Source organism: Bos indicus, chromosome 1 (assembly GCF_029378745.1).
Source record: "Bos indicus isolate NIAB-ARS_2022 breed Sahiwal x Tharparkar chromosome 1, NIAB-ARS_B.indTharparkar_mat_pri_1.0, whole genome shotgun sequence".
In the NCBI taxonomy this organism is placed as follows: Eukaryota; Metazoa; Chordata; class Mammalia; order Artiodactyla; family Bovidae; genus Bos; species Bos indicus.
In genome coordinates, this window is record NC_091760.1 from 46679342 (window position 1) to 46694431 (window position 15090).

General features: G+C 37.3%; 1 protein-coding gene across 9 annotated transcripts in view; it reads right to left on the reverse strand.

The window, feature by feature from the left end:
- The window catches only part of SENP7 (SUMO specific peptidase 7), a 170808-nt gene that overhangs the window by 114981 nt on the left and 40737 nt on the right, over positions 1-15090 (reverse strand). For all 9 annotated transcript variants that reach the window (XM_070791352.1, XM_070791305.1, XM_070791208.1 and 6 more), the window contains exons 3-4: positions 9258-9310; positions 3524-3622 (exon numbers count right to left, since the gene is read on the reverse strand). In XM_070791352.1, the coding sequence (XP_070647453.1) occupies positions 3524-3622; positions 9258-9310 (152 nt within the window). The remainder of the gene's footprint in view (positions 1-3523; positions 3623-9257; positions 9311-15090) is intronic.

Sequence of the window (15090 nt, forward strand, 5' to 3'; positions counted from 1 at the left end):
CTACTCAGTGTTCCATGGTGACCTAAATGGGAAGGAAATCCAAAAAACAGGAGATGTATGTATAAATACGGGCTTCCCTGCTGACTCAGTGGTAAAGAATCTGCCTCCCAATGCAGGAGATTCGAGTTCAATCCCTGGGTCAGGAAGATCCCCTGGAGAAAGAAATGGCCACCCCCTCCAGTATTCTGCCTGGGAAATCCCAGGGACAGAGGAGCCTAGTGGGCTATATATACAGTTCATGGAGTTGCAAAAAAGTAGGACGTGACTTAGCACCTGTTCAAGTCACATAAAAAAAAAAATGACTTAGCGACTGAACAACAAATGTACACATAGAGCTGATTCACTTTTCTGTACAGGAGAAACTAACACAACATTGTAAAGCAAGTACACTCTAATAAAAAAAAATATGAAAATATTTTACCACCATTGTTCATCAGGGCAAAACAAATTAAAAGTCCCAAAGTTCACCAACAGAAGAATTAGATAAATGAATTGCATTATACTCATATAATAGAATATTGCTCAGCAATAAAAAGGAACAAACTACTAATAGGTAAAAAACAAAAATGAGCTTCAACAACATTTTACTAAGCAAAAGAAGGCAACACAAAAGAGTATACACTGAAAAAAATAGGCAAAAGTATCTTACAAATATAGAAATTAAAAAATTGGTTGTCCAGAACAGGGTGGGAATAGAGACAACAGGCAAAGAAAAGATACAAGGGTAAGGGCAAACTGAACTTTCAAGGCTCATGACAATGCTCTATTTCACTGAGATATTGGCTGCATATGTTACATTAGTCAAAGCTCATCCAATTATATACCTAAGATCTGTTTTATATATCTCAGTAAAAAAAAACCACACAATTAAACAAGTTAAAATTCTGCTAAAGATTATGGAAACTGGCATTTATCCCTTTTTCTTTCATTGAAAGCTACGGTGATGTGTGGGAGAAAACATGAAGCAAGATTTTGGTACCACCTCAAAGTCTACAAACTATGAAGCACATTTAACAAATACTGTTACATCTAAAGCAACAAGGGACCAAGGTAGTGCTGACACATTTGCCACTTCAAATCTCAAATAGGATGTAGATTTCCCAGAAGTTAAGTATCACTATCCTAAAGAAGACATCCAACTAGTGTAGGAAACTAGTCATAAGAAAAGAAAATTTGTCTCTGAGGAGGCTGAGGAGGTCCTGTTTCACTTAGTGGGTCAGAGAGAACAAGAGAAAATACGTTGTTACTTCTAAGGAAAAGAAACCTGCTGAAACAAAGAGGAGTTAAGGAAGAGAAGAGAGCAGATTGTATAACATAGAGACCTAATATCTAAAGAGCTCTCTGGTGATCCATGTCTGCCTCTTGAAGGCCAAAAACTAAAGACAGATTATATGACCCAAGGGTAGAGGAAGACACGCATTTAGTAAGACACTTCTTAGGAAAACAAATTCAAATCATATCCATTTACTTAGACTGTGTGTATTTAAAATGATATATTTTTACTCCATCCAGTATTCCAAAGCATAAAATAAAATATGCAAATATAGATAAAATATTCCTAAAATAATGTATTTTTTTCTTCTGTTAGCAACAATTTCACTACATGATAACATTCAGTACTAACTAGTAAATTGGTAGAAATATGGGATCTCTCATGGTGGCAATACATATTGGTACAAATTTTCTAAGATAATTTTTCAGTATTTATAAAAATTTAATATACAAACTTCCTTACACCTAGTAATCCCACTCAAAAATGGTTCCCTGCTTATGAAAAATAAAGGTTGCTGCAATACTATTTCTATTAGTAAAACTCTAGAAACAACCAAACTGTCTAACATCAGTGCACTAAGTGACTAAATTATCGGATATAGTATATTTGGGGAGTATTGTAAAGCCAATAAAAAATAAGTAAAAGAGGTACATCTAAATGTGTTAAAATAGAAAAAAATATTAAAATATTACTAACTAAAAATGGCAGAACACAGAACAAAATGTATTTCATGATCCCTCTTCAGCAATGATCAAAAAATATACAGTCATACATGGGCAGCATGCTTTTTTCTTCTTGAAAGGAATGGAAAAAAAAAAAAAAAACTGTCAGTAGTGACTGCATTCAGGAAATAGTCCCATTTATTATTTTCCTTGTCTATACCCTGTATAAAAAACAAATGTTATTATTTAATAACTAAATTTTTAAATAACATTAGGGAATTTCTTGGTGGTCCAGTGGCTAGAAAACTGTACTTTTCAATGGGTTCAACTCCTGGTCAGGGAACCAAGATCCCACAAGCCATGAAGCACAGTCAAAATAAACAAAAAAATAAATAAATAATGTTAAAGCAACTAATACTAACAGCTAATCTTTCCTCTGAGAACAAGTTTTAATAAATGGTTAATTTTTCCTGTCTATAACATAAAAATACATATATTCAAGGTGACTTAAAGTCTGTTATCCTAAAATACTACCATTATGAGCTGAACTGTCCCCTTCAAAATTCGCATGTTGACGTCCTAACCTTTAACATGTATGTACGTGAAGATAGGGCCTTTACACAGGGAGTTTATGTTTAAATGGGGTCAAAAGGGTGGGAACATAATTTATAAGACTAGTGTCCTTATAGGAAGAGGAAGAAACTCCAGGGATGTGTGTGCACAGAAAAGAGGCCATATGAGAACACAGCAAGAAGGTGGCCATCTGTAAGCCAAGGAAAGAGGCCTTAGAGAAAACAACCCTGCCCGCACCTTGTCCTTGGACTTCCAGCCTCCAGATCCTGAGAAAATAACTTTCTGTTGTTTAAGCCACCAACCTGTGGTATTTCATTATGTTAGAAATGTAAACCAATAAAACTAGCAGACCAATATGTATATTCTCAAACAGAGAACTGGAAAATCTGAGAAAAAATTCCATTTTTAAAACACCGACCATGAGTAGTGCCAGTCAAGAAAAGAAAAAACATATAAAGTGCTATCTTAAGCCTTACTTATGAGAACTCTATAGTATTACTTAAAAGTGATAAAATTGGTGCAGATTTATAATTAGGCTGTCTTTTAAAATAACTGTGTCACTTTTTACAATATATCCTCTTTAAATTTACAAAACAAAAAAAGCAAGGGATTTTATTAGCGTTAGCGTTAGTTGCTCAGTCATGTCTGACTCTTTGCAACCCAGTGGACTGTACCCTCCAGAAGCTCCTCTGTGCATGGTATTCTCCAGGCAAAAATACTGGAGTGGGTTGCCATTTCCTTCTCCTTTAATAAGCTTAATATTATCATAAATTTAAAATACAATATATAATAATGAGATTTAAATTCCATGAAAAAAACAACCATTCACAATACACTATTCTTAGATTTAAACTGAAAAATGACCCTAACCTAAAAGCATGATATTTCAACATATGCCAGAAATAAATTAAAACCTGCAATTATGTAATACAAGAAAATAAAAAAAAAATATATGAAAATTAAAATTAAGCTTTATTAAAATATTTTAAAACCCAAGAAGAGAGTTTTTATTTACCCCCTGCAAAGAAACATCCCAGTGTTCTGAGCTTCTGAGTTTGGACAGTGGTGACTGAACATGAACATCCTCTGGTTTTGCATTTAATATCTTCGTTATCTGAAACCAAAATGACAAAATAATTAGTTTAATTGAAATATAAGTAAGAGCTGAATGAGCTAACAGAACCACTACATTACTTGCATTAATATTTTGCTATTACTTTCAAGGAGTTTTAAGTTCAGTGCTTAATTTAGAGGTAGTTAAATATATGGAGAAGGCAATGGCAACCCACTCCAGTGTTCTTGCCTGGAGAATCCCACGGACAGGGGACCCTGGTGGGCTGCCGTCTATGGGGTCGCAGAGAGTCGGACACGACTGAAGAGACTTAACAGCAGCGGCAGCACTTAAATATGATTTTATAAAAAGCCTCTTTCACTCAGTATAAAAGTAGATAAATGAGGTATCACAATAACTACTTAACTACTCTTACTTGCAGTTTCTTCCTCTTCTAATCTCTCAAACACTACCCCCTGAGTTCTCTACTACACAAATCTAATTATGGCTACAATCTTAAACTACAATGGTGCCCATTACTTACAGATGTAACTCTTAACAATCTGGCTCTTTGATGTCACTCACACATCACAAACTCTACACCTTAACCACACTGAGTTTACTCAACCTTCTTCAGGCATACATCTCTAGATCTCTGTATGTACTGCTCCTTTAACCTAGAATGCTCTTCTCTCTATTTCTCCCCTATTAAACACCTCAGATTCTGCAAAAAATTATTCTTATCCACACAATCGTCACTCCCATACCGGGGCTTTCCTTTCTCTGGGTATTAGTACTTGGTAGTTTATAAGATAGCATGATATGTGTAATACAATTATTTATCTACATGTTTGTCTTCTTCACCAGACTGTGAAGGGACTAAGAGAGTGTACTCTGACTTAGTCACCTTTATATTCCAAAGTGAATGGTTTACAATACACCGAATAAACAAATGAATGGATGGATTGTAGCCACAAGCTTGAAATCATCTGTTTAGAACTTAAATAATTTTACTTTCACATTATAAATGATGGTTAAGCATCAAGTTCAGCTTATTATATAACATAAAATAAGCACTGGGCTTCCAATATAATAAGCATCGGGCTTCCCAGGTGGTGCGAGTGGTAAAGAACCGGCCTGTCAATGCAGGAGACATAAGAGACGTGGGCTCAACCCCTGGGTCTGGAAGATCCCCTAAAGGAGGGCATGGCAACCCACTCCAGTATTCCTGCCCAGAAAATCCCACAGACAGAGGAGCCTGGTGGGCTATAATCCATAGGGTTGCAAAGAGTCAGACATGACTGAAGTGACTCAGCATGCATAATAAGCACTGTATCAACTACAATCAGTAACACCATAAAATGGTTTCAGTACGAGTAAAGCAAAAGGGCTTCCCTGGTGGTCCAGTGATTAAGAATTCACCTTGCAATGCAGGGGACACCACTTTGATCCCTGCTCTGGGAAGATCCTACATGCCGTGGGGAAACTAAGCCGATGTGCCAGAACCACTGAGCCTTAGCTCTGGAGCCTGCAAGCCACAACGACTGAAGCCCACACATCCTAGAACCTACGCTCCCCAACAAGAGAAGCCACCACAATGAGAAGCCTGCGCACTGCAACTACAGACTAGCCCTTGCTCAGAGCATCCAGAGAAAGCCTGAATGCAGCAAAAAAGACTCACTGAAGCCAAAAATAAATAGATAAAATTATTTTTAAAAATCTACAAATGGTAAATGCTGAAGACGGTGTGAAGAGAAAGGAACCCTCCTACACTGCTGGTGGGAATGCAAACTGATATAGCCCACTAGGAAGAACAGTATGGAGGTTCCTTAAAAAACTAAAACTAGAGCTACCGTATGATCCAGCAATCCCACTCCTGGGCATACAACTGAAGAAAACCATACTTTGAAAAGATACATGCATCCCAATGTTCACTGCAACACTATTTACAAAAGCTAGTAGGTAGAAGTAACTTAAACGTCCACCAACAGAGGAATCAATAAAGAAGATGTGGTCATATATACAATGGAATATTACTCAGCCATAAAAAAGAATGAAATAATAGCATTTGCAACAACATGGCAAGAATACACAGAAGAACTGTACAAAAAAGTTCTTCATGACCCAGATAATCACGATGGTGTGATCACTCACCTAGAGCCAGACATCCTGGAATGTGAAGTCAAGTGGGCCTTACAAAGCATCACTATGAACAAAGCTAGTGGAGGTGATGGAATTCCAGTGGAGCTATTTCAAATCCTCAAAGATGATGCTGTGAAAGTGCTGCACTCAATATGCCAGCAAATTTGGAAACCTCAGCAGTCGCCACAGGACTGGAAAAGGTCCGTTTTCATTCCAAACCCAAAAAAGGGCAATGCCAAAGAATGCTCAAACTACCACACAATTGCACTCATCTCACATGCTAGTAAAGTAATGCTCAAAATTCTCCAAGCCAGGCTTCAGCAATACGTGAACCATGAACTTCCAGATGTTCAAGCTGGTTTTAGAAAAGGCAGAAGAACCAGAGATCAAATTGCAAACATCCACTGGATCACGGAAAAAAACAAGAGAGTTCCAGAAAAACATCTATTTCTGCTTTATTGACTGTGCCAAAGCCTTTGACTGTGTGGATCACAATAAACTGTGGAAAATTCTGCAAGAGATGGGAATACCAGACCACCTGACCTGCCTCTTGAGAAACCTATATGTAGGTCAGGAAGCAACAGTTAGAACTGGACATGGAACAACAGACTGGTTTCAGATAGGAAAAGGAGTATGTCAAGGCCGTATATTGTCACCCTGCTTATTTAACTTCTATGCAGAGTACATCATGAGAAAGGCTGGGCTGGATGAAGCACAAGCTGGAATCAAGATTGCCAGGAGAAATATCAATAACCTCAGACAGGCAGATGACACCACCCTTATGGCAGAAAGTAAAGAGGAACTAAAAAGCCTCTTGATGAAAATGAAAGAGGAGAGTGAAAAAGTTGGCCTAAAGCTCAACATTCAGAAAACGAGGATCATGGCATCTGGTCCCATCACTTCATGGGAAATAGATGGGGAAACAGTGGAAACAGTGTCAGACTTTATTTTTTTGGGCTCCAAAATCACTGCAGATGGTGACTGCAGCCATGAAATTAAAAGACGCTTACTCCTTGGAAGGAAAGTTATGACCAACCTAGATAGCATATTCAAAAGCAGAGACATTACTTTGCCAACAAAGGTCTGTCTAGTCAAGGCTATGGTTTTTCCAGTGGTCATGTATGGATGTGAGAGTTGGACTGTGAAGAAAGATGAGCACCAAAGAATTGATGCTTTTGAACTCTAGTGCTGGAGAAAACTCCTGCAAGGAGATCCAACCAGTCCATCCTAAAGGAGACCAGTCCTGGGTATTCATTGGAAGGACTGATGTTGAGGCTTAAACTCCAATACTTTGGCCACCTCATGTGAAGAGTTGACTCACTGGAAAAGACTCTGATGCTGGGTGGGATTGGGGGCAGGAGGAGAAGGGGACGACAGAGGATGAGATGGCTGGATGGCATCACCAACTTGATGCACATGAGCTTGGGTGAACTCCGTGAGTTGGTGATGGACAGGGAGGCCTGGCGTGCTAGACAGGTGATGGACAGGCGTGCTGCGATTCATGGGGTCACAAAGAGTCGGACACAAATGAGCGACTGAACTGAACTGAACTGGATGGACCTACAGATTGTTATACTGAGTAAAGTAAGTCAGACAGAGAAAGACAGATATATGACATTGCTTATTTGTGGAATTTAAAAAATGGTACAAATGAACCTATTTACAAAACAGGAATAGAGTCAAAGACATAGAAAAGAACCTTACAGTTACCAGAGGAGAAAGGGGGTAGGGAGGAAGGATAAACTGTGAGATTGAGATTGACACATACACACTGTTGTTGTTTGGTTGCTAAGTCGTGTCCAACGCTTTGCGACCCCATGGACTGTAACCCACCAGGCTCCTCTGCCCATGGGATTTCCCAGGCAAGAATACTGGAGTGTGTTGCCATTTCTTTCTCCACATACACACACTATTACATATAAAATAGATAACTAATAAAGATCTACTGTATAGCACAGGAAACTCTACTCAATACTCTGTAATGACCTATATGGGAAAAGAATGTTGAAGAGTGGATATATGTACATTATAATTGATTTACTTTGCTGTATACCTAAAACTAACACAACACTGTAAATCAACTACACTCCAATAAAGATTTTTTAATTAAATAAATAAATAAAACTGGGCATAGTAGCAAGATAATGGGCTTCCCAGGTGGCACAGTGGTAAAGAATCTTCCTGCAAATGCAAGAGACGTGGGCTCAATCCCTGGGTCAAGAAGATACCTTGGAGTAGCAAATTGCAAACTGCTCCAGTATCCTTGCCCAGAAAATTCCATGGACAGGGGAGCCTGATGGGCTACAATCTATGGGACTGCAAAGACTTGGACACACATACACACATAGAAGCAATGTAAAATCTCTTTTTTTAACTCCTTTATTAATCTCACTTAAGCTAAATCCAGAATTTTTCCTTTTATTTTTTGCTGCCTGGCATGGCTTGCAGGATCTTAGTTTCCAACCAGGAATCGAACCCAGGCCCACAGCAGTGAAATCACCGAGTCCCAACCACTGGACCACCAGGGAATTTACTAAATCCAGAAAATTAAATGAAGAAACCACACCCCACAAATTTGAAGTAAGCAAAGGCAGAGTAAGAGTACCCAAAGCTACACTCTCTGTGTGGTCTTGCAAGGTACTGTTGATTTCACAGCCCTCCTTTATGATATCTTCTTCTCACTCTTTTTTTCCAAAAACTGTGCCAAATTAAAGTTCTTTGTGTATAATTAGAATGCTTCAGAGTAAAGTGGCTACTAAATTATTATAATGCAAATCAAGGTACTGCTGCTGCTGCTGCTGCTAAGTCACTTCAGTGGTGTCCAACTCTGTGAGACCCCTATGGCATTTAAATCACAAAATTCTATAGGAAAAAAGATTATCTTTCTAAAAACAGATCAAATCTTTTTCAACACCTTCTAGGTAGGTAGAAACCTCATTTTGCTTGTTTTGCTATTCCTGGCTTATATGAAAGAAATAAATGAAAAAATGTTTAAAAAGATATATACCAAATAGTAACTTTCAGCGCATAACTTGAATACAACACTTCAACATCTACAGTATCATAAATGAATGCACATGAGGTACTCTAATATATTCGATCATCAAATAAATGAGTTATGTTTTACATAAATTTAAAATAATATTTGAAAAGTATACTGGTACATTTTATAATGATTTAAACAAGCCTGGTCCCAGAAAGGACTTCCTATGTTCTAGTTAACCCTTGATTAATTAGGATATACCACTGGTGGCTCAGATGGTAAAAAAGACCTAAGTTCAATCCCTGAGTCAGGAAGATCCCCTGGAGAAAGAAATGGCTACCCAATCCAGTTATTGTTACCTGGAGAATTCCTTGGACTGAGAAGCCCGGAGGCCTTGGGGTCGCAGAGAGTTGGACATGACTGAATGACTAACACATCCCCCAAAAAACACTGATTAGTTATAGATTTACAGTATTTTCTTTAAAATTTTATTGAAAAGACAAATACCAAAACACTTTCAATATTATTAACTCTAAAGATAATCCAAAAGTTAAGAGCAAAACTAATACATACCTTATGTAACTCTGAAGACGAAGGCTTTTTCCTTTTCCCTTCTGTGACAATTTCTACAAAGACATGATAAAAATTAGCATTTAAGAAACAACAGAACAGAATTAATCCTTTCATAGCTGTCTTCTGTCTTAAAGTAACTTTTCTTGTTAGATTTACAATTTATAATGATATACTTCACAGAACCTGAAGGACTTACATAAAGGTTAAAAATAAACAGAAGAGTAACAGATTCTCATAAAATTTCTTGATTAAACAATGTATGTACAATGACAACTGAAATACGATAGGTAGCTGACTCTAAGAACTAAGTAAGAAATTCCCTGGCAAAAATCCTAGTATCCGAGAGGTCTTTGATATATTTTGGTTGAACTGTAAGACCAGATAAATTCTTATAATGGGGAACAAGGGGGCTACGGGAGAGGAGAGCAGAGGGTAAGGGCTACATATCTAAGCTTCTATGCAAAAGAGAACAGCTTAGATCTTTCTTCACCATTTTTCAGACTTCCTAACGGATGTTCTTTGTTTCGTTTTCTTTCCTTTTTTTTTAATTTTAAATTTATTTTTCTAACTGAAGGATAATGGCTTGACAGATTTTTGTTGGCTTCTGTCAAACATCAACATGAATGATTCTTTTCTTCAGTCAGCAAATACGTACTTCATGTTTATCATGTGCATGGCACTGTGCCAGCCAGTGGTATTGGGTAGTGAGCAAATTTAACACAGTTAAGTCTTCCTGGAACTTACAATTCACTGGAATTTCTCAATTTTCATAATAAAAATCAATCATAGAGACCCACACATATGTGGTCACTTATTTAAGACAAACACACCCCCCGCAATTCAGTGAGGAAGGGATGATCTTTTCCATGAGTAATGCTAAAGCAATTTTACAACCAAATGATGTAAACAAATAAGTAATAAACATATGATACACAAAAATTATTTATAAATTGATCAAAGATTTAAATATCAAAGGCAAAGCTTCTAGAATAAAAATGAAGAGAATATTGTCATGATCTTGGGGTTGGTAAGGATTTTTCAAACAAGATTCAAGTAGTACTAACCATAATGGAAAAGATTAATAAACTCAACTTCATTAAAATTAAAAACTTTTGTTCACCAAACCTCATCACTGAATGAGAAAGCAAACTGCAGACTGGAAGAAGATGATTTATAACACAGTTATCTATGTACAGCACGCTGACTATAGTTAATACTGTGTAATACATGTATCTGTCAAAGGACTCATAACCAGAATACATAAAGAACTCCTATAAAGCAAAGGCAAGACAACCCAGTGTTCACAATGGGCAAAACCCTTGAATAGGTACTTCATAAAAATTAAAAAAAAGTCCAAATGGCCAATAAATGTATGAAGTGTCTACTCATTATTAAAGTAGCCCAATTTCATTATTACTAGGGAAGTGCAAGCTAAAATGTCAATAGAATATCATTTACCCTTAGGGTAAAATTAAAAAGACAAGCAATATCAAGTTTTTTTGTTTTTTTTTTTTTACAATATCAAGTATTGGTAATTGGTCATATTCTATACGACTAGAAGTCTCATCTACTGCTTGTGGGAGGGTAAATGAATACATCTACTTTGTCAGTCAGTATCTTCTAAAGTTAGACACCTGCTTACTTAATGTCCAACAATAACATTAATAGATATTTAACCAAAAGAAATGAGTGACTATGCTTCTAAAAGGCATAAGAATGCTATCCTATAAAATGCTATCCTATAAAACAGGCATGTATAAAAATGCTATCTTTGTTCTTAATGACGAAACCTAAAAACAATCCAAATATCCATCATAGGAGCAAGAATAGACCTTTTTAGACAATAGAAAACTACATGAATAAAATTTTTTATACAATAGAAAACTACATAGTAATAAAAAGAATGAATACCTGCTATGCACAATATGAATACATCTCACAGACATTATGTTCAAAGAAAATTAGATGCAGAAAAATGTACGATTCTATTTATGTGGAATTCAAGAATGGGTAAAACAAATCTATGATGCTATTAGTTAGGATGGTGCAAGTACCCAAACAGGGAAAGACTACTAACTCACTGGGACAGGATACAAGTTGGTCTTCTGAGATGCTCAAAATGTTCCAATCTTCAACTAGGTTATAGTTATACAGGTGTATGTATACAAGTATAAAAAGTCATCAAACATCAAAGACATGGTACTGTGTCATATGTAATTGTTGTTTGCTCACTAAGTTGTGTCTGACTCTTTGCGACCTTGTAGACTGCAGCAAGCCAGGCTCCTGTCACCTTGAATATCTCCCAGAGTTTGCTCAAATTTATGTCCATTGTGTCAGTGATGCTATCTAACCATCTAATCTTCTGCTATCCCCTTCTCTACCCCCTTCTCCTTTTGCCTTCAATCTTTCCCAGCATTAGGGTCTCTTCCTATAAGTGGGTTCTTCACATCAGGTGGACAAAGTATTGGAGCTTCAGCTTTGGCAACAGTCCTTCCAATGACTATTCAGGGTTGATTTTCTTAAGTATTGACTGGTTTTATCTCCTTGCTATAGAAGGGACTCTCAAGTCTTCTCCAGCACCACAATTCAAAAGCATCAATTCTTCAGGACTCAGTCTTTTTGAATGGTCCAACTCTCACAAACATACATGACTACTGGAAAAACCATAGCTTTGACTAATCAGAACTTTTATCAGCAAAGTGATGTCTCTGCTTCTTAATACACCGTCTAGGTCTGTCAAAGCTTTCCTTCTATGGATCAAGTTTCTTTTAATTTCATGACTGTAGTTACCGACCTCAGTGATTCTGGAGCCCAAGAAAAGAAAATCTGTCATTGCTTCCACTTTTCCCCTTTCTATTTGCCATGAAGTTATGGGAGTGGATGCCATGATCTTAATTTTTTAATGTTGAGTTTTAAGTTGGCTTTTTCACTCTCTTTCACTTTCACCAAGAGGCTCTTTACTTCCTCTTCACTCTCTGCCATTAGAGTGGTAGCATCTGCATATCTGACATTGTTGATATTTCTCCTGGCAATCTTGATTCCAGCTTGTGATTCATCCAGCCCAGCATTTCACATGATGTACTCTCCATATAAGTTAAATAAACAAAGTATCAATATACAGCCTTGTTGTATTCCTTTCCCAATTTTGAACCAATCCATTGTTTCATGTCCAGTTCTAACTGTTGCTTCTTGACCCACTTACAGGTTTCTCAGGAGGCAGGTAAGGTTGTCTGCTATTCCCATTTCTTTAACAATTTTCCACAGTTTGTTGTGATCCACACAGTCAAAGGCTTTAACGTAGTCAATGAAGGAGAAATAGATGTTTTTTCTGGACTTCCCTTGCTTTCTCCATGATCCAATGAATTTGATCTCTGTTTCCTCTGACTCTCCAAACCTAGCTGGCATATCTGGAAGTTCTCAGTACACATACTGCTGAAGCCTAGCTTGAACAATTGAGGATAACCTTGCCAGCATGTGAAATGAGAGCAACTGTACCACAGTTTGAACATTTTTTGGCATCACCCTTCTTTGTAATTGGAATGAAAACTGACCTTTTCCAGTCCTGTGGTCACTGCTGAGTTTTCCAAATTTGCTGATATATATTGAGTGCAGTACTTTAACAGCATCATCTTTTAGGATTTTAAATAGATCAGCTGGAATTTCATCGTATCCACTCACTTTGTTCGTAGTAATGCTTCCTAAGACCCACTTGACCTCACATACCAGGATGTCTGGCTCTCAGTGAGTGACCATACCATCATGGTTATCTGGGTCATTAAGACATTTTATGTATAGTTCTTCTGTATATTCTTGCCACCTCTTCTTAAGATCTTCTGCTTCTGTTAGGTCTCACCATTTCTGTCCTTTATCATGCCCATCCTTGCAAGAAATGTTGCCTTGGTATCTTCAACTTTCTTGAAGAGATCTCCAATAGTCTCCATTTTACTGTGTTCCTCTATATCTTTGCACTGGTCATTTAAGAAGGGCTTCTTATCTCTCCTTGCTATTCTCTGGAACTCTGAATTCAGTTGGGTTTATCTTTCCCTTTCTCCCTTGCTTTTCACTTATCTTCTTTTCTCAGCTATTTGTAAAGCCTCCTAAAGCAACCACCTTGCCATCCTACATTTCTTTTTCTTTAGGATGGTTTTGGTCACTGCCTATTGTACAATGTTATAAACCTCTGTCCACAGTTCTTCAAGCATTCTCTCTACCAGATCTAATCCCTTGAATCTTTTCATCACTTTCAAGGATTTGATTTAGGTCATACTTGAATGGCCTATTGTTTTTTCCTACTTTCTTCTTTTAAGCCTGAATTTTGCAATAAGGAACTCATGATCTGAGCCACAGCCAGCTCCAGGTCTTGTTTTTACTGACTGTATAGACCCTCTCATCTTTGGCTGCAAAGAACATCATCAATCGGATTCCAGTACTGACCATCTGGTGATGTCCATGTGTAGAGTCATCTCTTAGGTTGCTGGAAATGGGTGTTTGCTATGATCATGTTTTCTTGACAAAACTCTGTTAGCCTTTACCCTGCTTCATTCTGTACTGCAAGGCCAAACTTGCTTGTTATTCCGAGTATCTCTTAACTTCCTACTTTTGCATTCCAGTCCCCTATGATGAAAAGGACATCTTTTGTGTTTTTTTTGGTGTTAGTTCTACAAGGACTTGTAGGTCTTCAAAGAACTGTTAAACTTCAACTTCTTTGGCATCAGTGCTTAGGGGGCAGACTTCTGTCATTTTTGAGGTTGCACCAAAGTACTGCATTTTGAACTCTTCTGTTGACTATGAAGGCTACTCCATTCCTTCCAAGGAATTCTTGCCTACAATGGTTGTCTAATTAAATTCACCCATTACCATCCATTTTAATTCGCTGATTTCTAAGATGTCGATGTTCTCTCTTGCTATCACCTGCTACCATGTCCAGTTTACCTTGATTCATGGACCTAATATTCCAGGTTCCTATGCAATATTGTTCTGTACAGCATAGGACTTAACTTTCACCACCAGACACATCCACAACTGAGCATCATTACCACTTTGGTCCAGCTGCTTCATTCTTTCAGAAGCTATTCATAATTCCCCTCTGCTCTTTCCCAGTAGCATACTGGACGCATTCTGACCTTGGGGGCTTATCTTCCAGAGACATATCTTTTTGCCTTTTCATACAGTCCATGGGGTTCTCCAAGCAAGAATACTATTGTGGACTTTGATTTCTTACTCCAGTCAACCACCTTCTGTAAGAACTCTTCAGTACGACCTGGCCATCCTGGGTAGCTCTGCACCCATGGCTCATAGCTTCCTTGAGTTTGTTGCAACCATGAAGAAACTATATGTGGTACCTCAACTTAATAATTAAAAAACATTTAAAGTAACAGTTATAACAAATGGGCTAAAACTTATCCAGAAATCTACAGACCTGAAACAATTTATCTCATTTCATAAAAATAGTGTGAGTTTCACCAAATGCATTTCCTCGAGTAATCACTGACATAAAAATCATTTTAACTTCTATACTTAAGCTTTTGATAGTTTTAAACAATTGTCAATAAAGTAGTACTTCTTTTTTTTATTTTTTTTTATAAAGTAGCACTTCTTGAACTACCAAAAACAAGTAACACTTAAGTAAATGTTAAGAACCTCTTAAAAAAAATAGAAAGCCTTTCTTATGTAAATTCAATTTCTAGTCAATTTTCAACTTAATATATAGGGTTTCCATGATCCAGTGGATGTTGGCAATTTGATCTCTGGTTCCTCTTCCTTTTCTAAAACCAGCTTGAACATCTGGAAGTTCACGGTTCACGTATTGCTGAAGCACGGCTTGGAGAATTCT